The sequence below is a fragment of the Gouania willdenowi genome, chromosome 19, assembly GCF_900634775.1.
Source record: "Gouania willdenowi chromosome 19, fGouWil2.1, whole genome shotgun sequence".
Lineage (NCBI taxonomy): Eukaryota > Metazoa > Chordata > Actinopteri > Blenniiformes > Gobiesocidae > Gouania > Gouania willdenowi.
The window spans coordinates 19,532,252-19,547,355 of NC_041062.1; the positions used below are offsets into that span (position 1 = coordinate 19,532,252).

Sequence of the window (15,104 nt, forward strand, 5' to 3'; positions counted from 1 at the left end):
TTTTTTCGTAAAAATACAATGTCAATCTTAAATCTAAATGTCAAAACTAAATCTAAATAATAAATCTAAATGTTAAATCTAAATCTAAATGTTAAATATCAAATCTAAATGTTAAATATTAAATCTAAAGGTTAAATATTCAATCTAAATCTTAAATGTTGTTTTTAATATTTAGATTTAGCTTTAACGTTTAGAATCAAATGTAACATTTAGATTTATTACTTAACATTTAGATTTTTAAAAAATGTATGTGATATTTTTTGTTACTTTAGACCACATTTACAGCAACATTTGTGATATTCTTATGATTTCTTGTACAATTACAATAGCAATATTAAATCAAAATCTAAATGTTAAATAATAAATCCACATTGCCTAGTATGAATGTAGTGTGTAAGTGAGTGCTGGTGGTGGTAGGAGGGGCCGATGGCAGCCTTGCTTCTGTCAGTCTGCCCCAGGGCAGCTGTGGCTACTATAGTAGCTTACCACCACTAAGTGTGGTGTGAAAGAATAATCCCATGTAACGCGTTTTGAGTCAGCAAAATAAAGCGCTATATGAATCCAATGCAATATTATTATTATTATTATTATTATTATTATTATTATTATTATTATTATTATTATTATTATTATTATTATTATCTTAAATGCTTATTTTTTTAATCTAGATTTAGATTGAAACATAACATTTGGATTTATATTTAAACACTTAACATTTAGATTTTAATAAAAAAAAAAAAAAATTACATTACCTTTGACCATATTTACAGCAAAAAATTGTAATATTGGCTTTTGGCATGCAATGATAATGTCAATGTTAAATCTAATTGTTGAATATTAAATATAAATATAAATGCAAAATGTTAAATTTATTTATTAAATGTACATTTTCAATGCTTAATTTTAACATTTACATTTAGATTTAACATTGACATTAATTATATTTTTGCTGTAACTCTGGTAAAAAATTACAATGTTAGTATAATATTCTATCATGTTTGTACAATACTATTGTCCATACAATATACGTATATTGTTCGTACAATAGAAGTTTAATGTTTGTACAATATAATATCACTTTTGTACTATATACTATATTGTTCGTACAGTGATGTAAAATATGTATTTATTTCCCTCTGGCAGCTCTACGCTAAGTTAAATATTATTTCATTGAAAACATTTGAAATGTGTTGAGGTAAATCATTGTTATTACATTTCTATGAGTGAGTAGTAACTATGACAACAGTAAAAAGGTCAACAACAGTGGACTTGTGTCAGCCTTATTTTCAAATAGATGAAAGCAAACAAAGTACGTGTTTTATCCGTGTGAGACCAGGCAGTGGATTGTTTCTGGCGTGAACGAGCAGAGAACATTGAGACACGGACAGTGTGAATTGAATGTGTACCCTTCCTTCAGCGGATCTGTAAGAGTAGCGATCAGTCCAAGTCAGCTTTGAGCACCGAGACGCATCTATAGCCGCCATAAGGTACTTTAACACACTCGGTCAACGTTGTTTACTTCTGACTGTACTATATTCATCATTTAGTGATGTAGTTTGAAGAAAAAAACATGGAAACTGTTGAAGAAACTGTGCCAGGACTAGCTGTTTGCTAACTGTTCAGCTAGCTACTCACGTCAAATCACGTCATATCAAATCTTAAATGTTAAATATTAAATCTAAATGTTAAATATTCAATCTAAATTTTAAATGTTTTTTTTTTACATTTAGATTTAGCTTTAACGTTTAGAATCAAATGTAACATTTAGATTTAATACTTAACATTTAGATTTTTAAAAAATGTATGTGATTTTTTTTGTTACTTTAGACCACATTTACAGCGACATTTGTGATATTCTTATGATTTCTTGTACAATTACAATGCCAATGTTAAATCTAAATCTAAATGTTAAATAATAAATCCACATTGCCTAGTATGAATGTAGTGTGTGAGTGAGTGCTGGTGGTGGTAGGAGGGGCCGATGGTGCACTATGGCAGCCTTGCTTCTGTCAGTCTGCCCCAGGGCAGCTGTGGCTACTATAGTAGCTTACCACCACTAAGTGTGGTGTGAAAGAATAATCCCATGTAAAGCGTTTTGAGTCACCAAAATAAAGCGCTATATAAATCCAATGCAATATTATTATTATTATTGTCTTAAATGCTTCATTTTTTAATTTAGATTTAGATTGAAATATAACATTTGGATTTATATTTAAACACTTAACATTTAGATTTTAATAAAAAAAAAATTACATTACCTTTGACCATATTTACAACAAAAAATTGTGATATTTGCTTTTGGCATGCAATGATAATGTCAATGTTAAATCTAAATCTAATTGTTAACTATTAAAAAAAATATAAATGCACGCACGTGTTTCTATTCAGGTGGACCTCTATTTATCACACACTGAGATGAGAGCTGTAGTATATTCCTGCTGATGCTGTCAGCCTCACTGTAGCTTATGAATGAATGAACAAATGACTTCACTCGTCTGCACATACAGAGACATAGGCTTCATCAGCTGACTGTAGATCAGTCCATCAGATATGAATGAGGGCTTTAGGACCTGCTAAGATCTTAGTCAGAACAAAACCTGGTCCCGAGCAGGTTAGTTGTTCAGCCTAAGTTACCATGGTGATTTAGCTCCGTAAGACGTTAGCGAGCTTCATAGGACAGCACACACTGGTTAAATCCCGGAAGTTAGCGCGATAAGAGGTAATCTGGCTTTGTAGCATAACCGTTTAAGGTCTAGCACTGATGACAAAATTGAAAGTTTAGGCTTTTTTCAGTTTTTGAGAGGAGAATTTCAGAGTTTTAATAAAATAGAATATTTATTAAGTTCAAATTTAGCCATGAGGACTTTTTCTACTTCATCATATATATGCAGTATATTGATACGTTATATCAATGATGATAAAATGAAATATAATAAAATGATAAAATAATACACTATTTTATTTAATCTTTTAAACAGCATACAGATACTATTTTGTTATTGTTTTTATAATTATATTAAGGACTCCACTGTTTATGTTTTTTCTTTCGAAAATGTCTTTTTTCAGAATCCAATAATCAAGTGTTTGTTCTCCAAAAAGAAAGTCAACACAACATTTGTTCCTTTCCAAATTTGAATAGCAAGAGAAGTGTTTAGTAAACTTTTTTTTTTCTTCATTTTTTAGGAGAAAAACCAAAAACAAGAACCAATCTCCTGTGGAGGGTTTTGTTTCAGAAGAGGCCGTAATCTCTCCCAACGAAAAGTTAGAACTTCTCCAGGCAGAGCAGTGACTTAAGCAGGAGAGCATATACAGCCTTAAAAAGGTAAACTTCTTAGGGTGCTGCTCGGGTTGATGAATATTATTTAGACCAGGGGTTCTCAATCTTGGGGTCAGGAGACACTGGGAGGGGGTCAATTGGAGCCCATTTTTGCTTATTTTCCTGCAACTAAACTGAACTTGCCTTATTTTAACCTATTTTCATCACTTTTTCTTGTCATGTTTTTGCTCCATTTAATGCATTTTTGCTCCAAATTCTGTCACTTCGCCATAAAATATAAATGCCTTTTCTGCACTTTTTTATTTCTACTTTTAAGACATTTTTTGCACTGTTTCCAATGCTTTTAATAAATTATTTTTATCGATTCGTTGTTGCAGCTTTAGTAGTAACCGTAAATGCCGAGTGATGTCAGTCAATTGCCAGTATTTAAATTGAATATTTTATATTTTCTACGGTTTAGAAGTCTCTATACACCTGCACTCTTTGCAACATCACATATTTATATATTTGCTGATGAAAACACTCTATGTTACAGGAGATGTTAAAACAGGAGATCCTGACTGAGATGCAGCCTCCGAGTGCAGAGCAGATTAACGGAGTCCGTGCTGCACTGGAGGCTGTTGTTCTGGAACACGGTATAAATGACCAGGATGTTGAGACGAGACAAAGTGTCGTCTCCGTCATGCAAGACTTCCTCATCTCCGTCCTGCCTGGTGAGATGCTTAGGAGTGACTCATCAGAAATTACTGTCAGCTTACTTTTCTCCCGTTATAATTCAGTGTCTTTTTCTCCGTAGAAATCCAACTCAGGCTCTATGGATCATCTCGCACTAAATTTGGATTTAAGGATTCAGACGTCAATATTGACATTCAGTATCCACCTCATGTGAGTGGTGCAATGTGAAATTGTGTCTATATACACATTTACTTTATTGTTTCTAAGCAAATGTATGTTGAAGAAGATCCAGATTTAATTTGAAGTAGGTTTACCTCTAATGGTAAGAAGAATAAGTGTGAAATGTAGGAATATATCACTTGAAACATCTGTTTTGTTTTGATCTTCTGGATGAGTATAATAGAAAAGTCTGTAATGTCATAGATGTGGTGGCTCCAATCAAAACTAAGAGAAAACCAAACACACAGAAAACACCTTGGAGGAGGACTGAGATAATGCAGAATTTGAAAGCTGACTGTAGAAGAGCTGAGCGTAAATGGAGATCAACAAAACTCCAAATTCATCTCGAACTATACAAAATAAGTCTCCGAAAATTCAATGATGGCTTGTTCAAAGCAAGGCAGCAATACTTTTCTGAAATTATTGCCAAAAATGTCAACAACTCTCGCACGTTGTTTTCTGTAATTGAAAAGCTCACAACCCCCCCAGATCAGATAGCCCCTGAATTACTGTCAGCTGAAAAATGCAATGAATTTGCTGTATATTTCAATGAAAAAATACAATCAATAAGGTCAACCATCAGAACAAACCAGCAAAATCACAAAAAGCTTGAACAGCTTCAACCACTGAGGGATGAGTCAACTACAATGTTAGAGTTTATTACAGTGAACCCAAAAACAATAGAGGAGACTGTTCAGCAGCTGAATCCATCAACGTGTTGCCTTGACACAATACCCTCAAACTTCTTTAAAACTGTTGTAAAGTCAATTGTCACTGATTTGTGCCAGATAATTAACTGCTCATTCCAATCAGGCACCGTACCAAAATCCCTGAAAGTAGCTGCTGTGAAACCTCTGTTAAAAAAGAGAACACTGGATGCCTCTATACTGGCTAACTATAGACCAATCAGCAACCTTCCATTCATGGCCAAGATCATTGAGAAGGTGGTCTTCAACCAACTGAGTCAATTCTTAACATTCAACAAAATATTTGATAAATTTCAGTCAGGTTTTCGTTCTCATCACAGCACTGAAACTGCTCTGATCAAAGTGATCAATGACATAAGGTTGAACACTGATTCAGGAAAAGTATCTGTTCTCATTCTGTTGGATCTAAGTGCTGCATTTGACACTGTAGATCACACAATTTTGTTGCACAGATTGCAAACATGGGTTGGACTAAATGGAAAAGTAATGCAATGGTTTAAGTCATACTTGAAGGAGCGAAGCTATTTTGTAAGCATTGGAAACTTTGAATCTGACAGATTACCAATGTCCTGTGGGGTTCCTCAGGGATCTGTTCTTGGACCCCTTCTGTTTAGCCTTTACATGCTTCCTTTAGGACAAATTTTACAGAACTGTAAGGTTGATTATCAGAGCTACGCAGATGACACACAACTATATCTATCACTGAACCCAGATGACCATGGTCCCATTGAGGTGTTGTGTGACTGTTTAGAAAAAATAAACTGCTGGATGAGTGAAAACTTCCTTCAACTAAACCATGACAAGATGGAGGTGATTGTCTTTGGTAACAAGGAAAAGAGGACTGCTGTCAGCAATTATCTTGAGTCTCGATCTTTAAAAGCTAAAGACCAAGTCAAAAACCTTGGTGTTCTGATTGACTCAGATCTTACATTCAGCAGTCAGATCAAATCTATCACAAAAACAGCCTTCTACCACCTAAAGAACATCTCCAGAGTGAAAGGTTTAATGGCTCAGAAAGATCAGGAGAAACTGGTCCATGCTTTTATATCCAGCAGACTGGACTATTGTAATGGTCTTCTGACAGGAATCCCCCAAAAGAGCATCAAACAGCTACAGCTGGTTCAGAACGCTGCAGCTCGGGTCTTAACCAGAACAAAGAGGTCAGAACACATTACTCCAGTTTTAAAGTCTTTACACTGGCTCCCAGTCAGCCTCAGAATAGACTTTAAAGTTCTGCTGCTGGTGTATAAATCTGTGAATGGGTTTGGTCCAGAATACATCAGTGACATGTTAGTCAGGTATGAACCCAGCAGGTCTCTCAGATCTATGGACACAGATCAGATAGTGGAGCCCAGAGCTCACAGTAAACATGGTGATGCTGCTTTTAGTTGTTATGCTGCAAAGAAGTGGAACAAACTGCCAGCAGAGCTGAAGTCAGCATCTGATGTGAACATTTTTAAATCAAAGTTAAAGGCACTTTTTTTCTCTACTGCGTATGATTGAGAGAGAGACTTTTTGTCATGTTGTTGATGTCATGATGATTTTACTGATGATTTTAATTGATTTTACTGATGATTTTAAATGATTTTACTGATGATTTTAAATGTTCTTATTGATTTTAAACAATTGAATGTTTTATCATGTAAAGCACATTGAGTTGCCTTGAGTATGAAATGCGCTATATAAATAAATTTGCCTTGCCTTGCCTTGCCTTGTTATCCAATCAAATGGCAGCATTAACGTATATTTCACCATGTAATTTGCCTGTTTTATATTGTATTAATGTTGTGTAAAGGCTTTTAAATGGAATGTATTCACAGATGAACCTACCAGATGTACTTTTGTTGGTCAAGAACAGCCTCTCTGTGAGCGGTGAGTGACCTCCTAGTCAATATTTTAATTATACATTATTTTACCATAAATTTAATGAAGAGCTTTACTTTCACTGAAAGTTCACACCAAATATGTCCTGTTTTTTTTTGTTCTTTTTTTCCCTACAGGACTCTTTGTGGATGTGGAGGGGGATTTTCATGCCACTGTGCCAGTGGTCGTCTGCAAAGACAAACAGAGGTTAGTATCTTCCAAGTGTCTGGCATATAGATATATTTCTTTCAAAATATTTTTTATTACACATTTTTGGCACTCAATGAACAAAGATTTCCACATTTGGTACAGTAATGATGTGCATAAAAACAACAAAAGAAGAGCTGATAATAATAACCGTAACAATGATAGTCGTTTTAGGAATAATAGCAACGATAGTGTTAAACTAAGCAAAGTAATAGATATTGTAATATTGGATATCCATAAGATTAAAAAGAAACACAAAATTATAATTTACGCACACACTTATATATATACAGTATATATATATATATATACAGAGAGAGAGAGAGAGAGAGAGAGAGAGAGAGAGAGAGAGAGGGAGACATACACACACACACCCATAGATATAAACACGAATACATGAATAAATAAAATGAACACAATTTTCCAAATACCGGTAAATTGAAAGTAAATAATACGTACGATAGACACCAATCAAAACATATTTATAAGACCAACCAAAACGACAAACCACCGTCTTCCTAGACTTAGAGTGTCTGGAATATTTGACATTTTGCTAGTAAATGTTGGGGCTCAGGTTTTTCATTTCAGAATCTCTTTATTTTAGGGTTTACCCATTTCCAACTTTTAAATAAAACAAGAGACGAAAAAAAAAAATTGCTTTCTTGGTTTCAACATGTGTTTTTTCTGTTTTCCACAATCACAGAAAATCGGAGGCTTTATAAATGACATAAATCAAAGCATTTAGAAGATGCTATTAAAACGTTATCATCCTACATGCAATTAGCAGTGATTAATTATGAATCTGTGTAATGTATGTTTTTGTACAGTGGTCTGGTGTGTAAAGTGAGTGCTGGGAATGAAAATGCGTTCCAAACCAGCTGTTATCTCTCTGAGATGGTTCGTACGGAGCCTCTCCTCCTCCCACTGGTTCTGGGCTTCAGACGCTGGGCCAAGGTATGACTTTTCATTAAAAGTGATTCCAACATGTTTCTCTGTTTGCTTACATCACAATGATTCTTTTTGCAATTTAGATCTGTGACATTGATCGTGCGGAGGAAGGAGGCCTGGCCCCGTATATGTTCGCCCTGCTGGTGATTTACTTCCTACAGAAACGCAGAGTGTCTCTCCTGCCTACCTACCTCAACCAGGAGGTTGGTTTCTCATTTTTCCAACATGAAAATCAAATTTAATATACATGAATTTAAAATGCCCTCATCAGCTTGATCTAAATGACCTCTAATGAAACCCATTGATTGTCTTCAGATTAAGGTGTTTTCACTCAGCAGACTGTCAGACTTCAGTCTCACGCATGTGAAGGATGGATTCATACACTGGGCCTATACACCTTCCACCAATGGATCATCACAGATGACAGAGGGCAAGGTAATGATGGAGATGCATTTTTTTTTTTTTTACTTTATTCATGATACGATACAATACACTTATTTGTCTCCGTAGGGAAATTTAGAGGACCTAGAGAGATTAACATGCAGAAAATGAATAAAAACAAAATACAGCAAGATAAGAAAAACACATAAAATAGAAGGAATAAAAAGATAAGATTACAAAACAAAACAACAATTTATCGTGATGAAAGAATAAAAAGCGGGATACTAGTCGGTTTATACATAAATGGCTCAACGATTACTTTTCACTTACATACACAATCAATTTTTCCCAATTAGTGTAATATTTACTCATCTGGTTCCACGTTGGAAAGTTTTGTTTCCAACTGTATAAACTAAAAATAAATCATTTTAAAGTTAACATTTGTAGAGACAGTGACAATTCTTCAATTGTGGGAGAATCACTATCTTCATATGTTGTGTGTTTGTTCTCAGGTGCCACTGGCATTTCAGTCCCTACACCCACCAGTGGACGTTGGACTTCTCTGGATTGAGATGCTTCGCTTCTATTCACTTGAGTTCAACATTGCTGATAATGTAATAAGCGTGCGCACTGGTGTCGTGCTCTCTCAGTCCATGAAAGATTGGCCAAAGAGTCAAATCGCTGTGGAAGGTCAGTGGAATTTGACGCCAACCTTTTGGTGTGTGTGTGTATGTGTTTTTTTTTGCATGTCCTGTACTCACTCCTCTGTCTGTGTCATTTTGTCTGTTTCAGATCCATTTTCTGTGAAGAGAAACGTAGCTCGCACCTTGAAGAACCAGCAAATGTACGACTACGTCATGCACTGCCTGAAAACCACATACATGTACTTTGGTTCTCCACTTCATGCTCACAATGTAGAGATGGGGAAAGGTCCCACTCAGCGGGCAAATGCTGGTGAAGATGTTTCAGGCCTGTTTGACTTTTACCTGCTCAGCCTCAAGCCTGAATTTGACCTGCTCAGCCTCAAGCCTGAATTCACAAGTCAGCCTGAAGCTTTAGAAAACGGGCCCGAAGACTCTGATTGTATCATTGAGGAGGAAGTTGAAGAATTCAGTGACTCCAACGATGATGTCGACAAAGGAGAACTGGATCAGGGTAGAAACTGTGTCTCAGAGGAGCAGGATGAGGTGCAGATTGAAGAGGTTTTCAGTGACGTGGGTCGAAGCCACTTGGACAGTTTCACCACGGAGGATGAAGAGGTTTTAATTGGGGATCAGGTTTCTGGGGACGAGCTTTTGTCAGATGACGAGGGTCTAGATGTGGACACACCTGGCTCGTTGGATGAGGATGAGACACATCCTACAAACACATCAAATGAAAACAAAAACAAGAGCGGCAAACGAAGCAGATATGTTTATAGGTTCTCAAGACAGGCTTTCACTGCAGGAAAGGTAAACGCCACATCACGTCTCAGTGATTGGATGAAATTATTTTATAGGATCATAGATTATTTTACCTTTTCTTTATCATTTAGACACACATGGTGGTGTGCGGCTTGTGCAAATGTGATGGCCATCAGAAGAAAGACTGTCCTGATGATTTAAAGAACGGACAGCTCAACCCTTTTCCCTCCATGACTCCAAAGTTCCTCCAAATGATCAACAAAGTTTGTGAGCAGTGTTTCGGTGAGTATTTTTCTTCAAAGTCAGCTGCTCATAAATAAATGGATAAATGCTCAGCAACACCAAAAACATAACACTTCTCATTAAAACTCTTGTTTTGTTGACCAAAAATCAAATGATAAGTAAGCATTTTTGGAAATTTTAACATTTAATTTGTGGCAAAGATTTGACCAAAGTGCTGAAATGGCAGAAAATTAGTGTATTTGTGATCATAATATTTATAAATTCTTTTGTTTAATTTTGTTTGTATTTAATTGTCATGTTGGACACAATCAGGTTTATTTTGGTGAAATGTTCTCATTTAATAAACGACCAGCAAACGGGTCCTTACATGAAACAAATACATTTTAAAAGGGTTAAACAATAAGTTTTTAGTTTAACTAAAAAGTATACTGTAAGTTAAAAAATTTAAATAAAATGATACTTGAAACACCTTTATCAGTAAGTTTTGTTTGTTTTGGCCAACAATTTGAGAATTATTTTATTTTACATTCTCTTCTTTTTAGCTGACTTTGCTCTTGTTGAGCATGAAGCCTATGTGCGTGAGTACATCCTTAAAGACCTTGAGACTTTCATCAGGAACCAGTTTCCAGGTAAGTTACACCAACACTTCCCTTCAGAACAATGAAGGCTTTTCAAACTAAAATGATCTACAAAACAAGAGTCTATAATTCTGGCTTTGTTTTTTGACAAACAGAGGCTAAACTACAGCTCTTTGGGTCTTCCAAAAATGGCTTTGGCTTCAGACAGAGTGACCTTGACATCTGTATGGTTCTGGAGGGGAAGGAAACTGTTGATGTGAGTTTGTAAAATCACCAACCAATTTTTAAAGAAAACTTGAAGGGATATATGATTTTTAAGAGGCATTTAATCATGTTGGTGGAACCTAAAAATGTTTTCTTATGACAGGACGTTGACGTCATCGTGAGGCTGGAGAGAATGCTGAGGAAATATTCAGGTAAAACAAAGCAGATGTAAAGAAAACACAGGACTGTATTATGCACACTTTGGTTCAGGGGCAGCTTTTCTGTCAGGTTTTTGTTTATATTATAAAATGTTGGCTGTTCTAAATTCACAAATAGAAAGGTTTGCTTTCAACACTTGATTTTTAAGAAAATAAATCTGTTTCTGATAGTTGCTGTGTAGGGGTGTTGAAACAACTTGATAATTGATAAATTGCACGTTTATCATTGATTATGAATCGATACATTTCTAAAGATCAATCATTTACATTTTACAGATTGTATTAAAAACAGGCGAGTCGTCCTTATTTGGATAATCAAACTGGAGTAGAGAGGAAATGGAGAAGTCAAATAATTCAGCTGCTGACTGATCAATTTTTGTTAATAATCAAAAATATAATCAGAATCAAAAAAGTTTTATTCGCCAAGTACAGTTTAAAAGATAATACAAGAAATCATACTTGGTGGATGGTGCAAAAAATAAAAAAACAAACCAGAAACGCTATAATAATAATAAATATAAAGGATGGATATATTCAAGTACACGGAATTTACGACAAAATGATGCAAACAAACACACCGAAGCAGCCATACGCGGCGCCATCTTGAAGAGCTGATAATTATTATTAGTAGAAAAAAGGTTTTTAGTTAAATCAAAACTTTAATAATCAGAATTCAATCAGGAAATTAGGCTGATTAACCCCTACAGATGTGACATTTCTCTAAAATTGAAACAGTTTTGTTGTTACTTTGTTAATAAATGCAACAAATCTTACAAATGATTTTCACTAAACGTGTTTCCACATGTGTTTTTTTTTTTTATTAGAACTGGAGAACATAACAGCCATCACAACAGCTAAAGTGCCCATTCTGAAGTTCTGCCACGTGCAGAGTGGCTTAGAGGGAGACATCAGCTTTTACAACACACTGGTAGGACTTTTTTCCCTATGTCAATAAATACAAACCACTGGATTACACTTTGTCTTGTTTTTGGGTAAAGCCTTGTTCTCTTTTTCAGGCCCTTCACAACACACGTATGCTCGCCTCGTACGCTGCCATCGACAGAAGAGTCAAGGTTCTATGTTACGTCATGAAGGTGTTTGCCAAGGTCAGCATTGTCTTCAAAACCACGGCCAAGGCATTCAAATCAAATGGTGTTTCCTGTCCCTAAAGAGTAGTGTTATTGTGTTTGTTCTGTTACAGATGTGTGACATCGGGGAGGCTTCACGTGGAAGTCTTTCGTCCTATGCCTACACTCTCATGGTGCTGTTCTTCCTCCAACAGAGGAACCCTCCAGTTATCCCTGTGCTCCAGGAGGTGAAAATGACCTGCTTCTTAAAACAGAAAAACTCATAGAAAGTCAATGTTGCAGCTTTATCCAACAATTTTTGACTCCTCGCAATGATATAGAACAGTGGTGTCAAACTCGTTTTAGTTCAGGGGCCAAATACGTAGCATTTTGATCTCAAGTGGGCCACAGATTTTATTTGGTAAAACAAGTAATTTCAACATTATTGTTCCCTAGTTTGTTTGCATTTCTACGTATACGTAAAATATAAGAAACCAACAATATCCAAGCAATAAGTGATAAAAAATCCCAACAGAATCTTCGCTTTAAATTTCCTAGATTTTTTGACCAATTTCTATTTAATTATGCGAAACAGTATCTAATATTTTGATTAAAAGTGATTTAATAGTATTTTCTTAACTCTCTCACTAGCAGATTCATCTAGGAGACATTTAGAAGTCAATTCTCTTATTTTTATCATTTGTTTCAGATCTATGATGGAGAGAAGAAGCCACAAGTCCTAGTTGATGGCTGGAATGTGTATTTCTTTGATGACCTAAAAAACCTTGTGAGTATTTAGTTTAGTGATTGGTAATAAGACATTGTCTCACTGTGTTTAGTTAACACGCTGTTATTGATGATCACCTGCAGCCCAGTCGCTGGCCCATGTGTGGTAAGAACACTGAGACTGTGGGGGAGCTGTGGCTCGGCCTGCTTCGCTTCTACACTGAAGAATTTGACTTCAGGGAGCACATCGTGTGCGTGCGACAGCGAGCTCGTATCACCACCTTCAGAAAGCAGTGGTCGACCAAACCGATATGCATCGAAGGTCAGATTGTTTGGCTTGCATTGTTAAAGCTGCAATACGTAATATTTTTTTGATGTTTTTTGTTCAAAAATTCATAATCATCTTTGAGCATATTGTAATCCAAAGTGTTCTGAGTGGACAGTGAATCTCTTCTCCTTCTCCTGGCCCTGTAAATGCCAGCCAATCAGAGATCTTTTTACCAACAGGGCGATCCCATGAGCTGTTTTAAGCATTACTATTGGCTGTTTGCGATCTGAGTTGTTAAGTTCAGTCATTCTGCTGTAGGGGTGACTGTCAGTAAATTTTAAACATAGTGTCCTATACACCAGAAAACATGGTACTTTAGTCCATCGATTGATGCAAAGCTAATAAATTGTTTATTCATCTTGTTTATGTTTCCCTTCACAGATCCATTTGACTTGAATCATAATTTGGGCGTTGGCGTATCGAGGAAAAGTAGGATTTATTTTTTCCCCTATTTATTTATTAATTTATTTATTTTGTTCTCATGTTCACGTGTTTTTCTTTTCTCCTTTCACTAGTGGCTAATTTCATCATGAAGGCTTTCATCAATGGCAGGAAGGTGTTTGGCACACCAGTCAAAAGCTTTCCTCCTGAGTACCCCAATCACATGGTTTGTAACCATTGTACAAGCACACTTTTAATAATGTCTGAAACTGTTTTTTAAATAGTTGTATGAATTCTGATCTCTGCATTCATCTCAGGAATATTTCTTGGATCCTCAACTTTTAACTGAAGGCGAATCTGCTCCCAACGATCGCTGCTGCCACATTTGTGGCCGGATTGGCCACTTCTTGAGGGAGTGTCCCCTGCGTAGAAAGTAGGACCACCACCTGGTGCAAATTTAAGTAAAAATTGATCATCTTGGTTGTTAAAAATTATTGGGGTTTTTTTCTATTTTTTTACTCAGCTCCTGGCAAAAAATGGACTCTGAAAAGAGATTTGAGCGTTTTCGTTACGTGATGGATTCACCTGAGGGTGGAAACCAGGGTCAGTTCAGATTCAGGAATAAACACTGGAGGAAAAATGATGCAGTGGACACTCGATGCTGCTTCCTCTGTGGCTCAAATAACCACATCAAGAAGAACTGTGAGCTAAACAGAAACTTCCCAGGTTTGTACCAGCATTTACATTTAATACACACACACACACACACACACACACACACACACACACACACACACACACACACACACACACACACACACACTGTGACACTGGGATGTTTTCGTTTTTGCTCAGGTACTGCAAGGATAGAATTTTTGCTAAAAAAAAAAATGAAATTCATTTTTGTTTATTTTTGTTTTCAAAGTGAACGGACCTGTGTTTTATTTGTTTATTGGATTATGTCATGGTTATAATCTCAGTACAGAGGTAAACTCAGTACGCGACACCGGCGTTTTTCAACCTTGGGGTTGCCTGAAATGTCTAATAACAATAAAATAAATGTAGTGGTTCCAGCTCATTCACATTCATCTTTCATCCCCACAACTCTGGATTTTACGCTTGCTGACCTCTTGTCCGACATGCGCCGTGTTGGTTAATCTATTAATTGTTATTTTACATGTGGTTCTAGGTCTCATTCTGTGGCTTTATCCTTCAATTTAAGATAAATTCTTTGCTAATAATATAGCATTTCATCAATCAGTTGACTGTTATTGGTCTTTTTCATTATTTAACTTAGTTTGAGTAACTACTATAAAAGCAATTTCTTTCTGGTGTCTTTCAGGAAGCTTATACCACTGCAGTTTGGGTCAAAGATGGAACCCCATGGAATGAGCAGCTGCTGCGGGATTAAATCATGAGATTTTCTTCTTGCGAAGGCAGACAGGAAGCCAAAGTCATCATGAAAAGTCAAAAATCCCGCACTCCTCGACTTGAATTAAACTTGAATTAAAATTATCTACTTTGTTTTTGTTTTTTTTATTCACTCTGAAGTTTTTTTTAAACTTTCAAACAAAAACAAACAATCTTTCATCATACATTTAAAAAGTGATGTGATGGTTTGAAAGTTGGGTAAAACCTGGTGCTTACGTTTGGTAAAATTTAAAATAAGTGCTACAGCC

At 35.8% G+C, this 15,104-nt stretch overlaps 1 protein-coding gene across 1 annotated transcript; it reads left to right on the forward strand.

Annotated features, from left to right (window-relative positions):
- The first annotated feature begins 3,293 nt into the window (after positions 1–3,293).
- On the forward strand, positions 3,294–13,862 carry LOC114481324 (terminal uridylyltransferase 7-like). Its single transcript, XM_028476043.1, has 22 exons — positions 3,294–3,322; positions 3,813–3,990; positions 4,074–4,162; positions 6,699–6,750; positions 6,879–6,948; positions 7,776–7,902; positions 7,980–8,099; positions 8,212–8,331; positions 8,790–8,967; positions 9,070–9,728; positions 9,812–9,962; positions 10,466–10,552; positions 10,657–10,757; positions 10,869–10,917; positions 11,748–11,851; positions 11,940–12,029; positions 12,125–12,238; positions 12,700–12,777; positions 12,861–13,038; positions 13,426–13,473; positions 13,560–13,651; positions 13,743–13,862. Exons 2-22 carry the CDS (start codon positions 3,816–3,818, stop codon positions 13,860–13,862), a joined length of 2,802 nt encoding a protein of 933 aa, XP_028331844.1. The 5' UTR covers positions 3,294–3,322; positions 3,813–3,815.
- Positions 13,863–15,104: the final 1,242 nt, after the last annotated feature.

Excerpts from the sequence above, each read along its gene's own strand:
- LOC114481324 (XM_028476043.1), top strand. The coding sequence starts at position 3,816 with ATGTTAAAACAGGAGATCCTGACTGAGATGCAGCCTCCGAGTGCAGAG. Across the intron at positions 7,903-7,979 it reads GCTTCAGACGCTGGGCCAAG|ATCTGTGACATTGATCGTGC; the intron begins GTATGACTTTTC and ends TTTGCAATTTAG. Across the intron at positions 8,100-8,211 it reads CTACCTACCTCAACCAGGAG|ATTAAGGTGTTTTCACTCAG; the intron begins GTTGGTTTCTCA and ends GATTGTCTTCAG.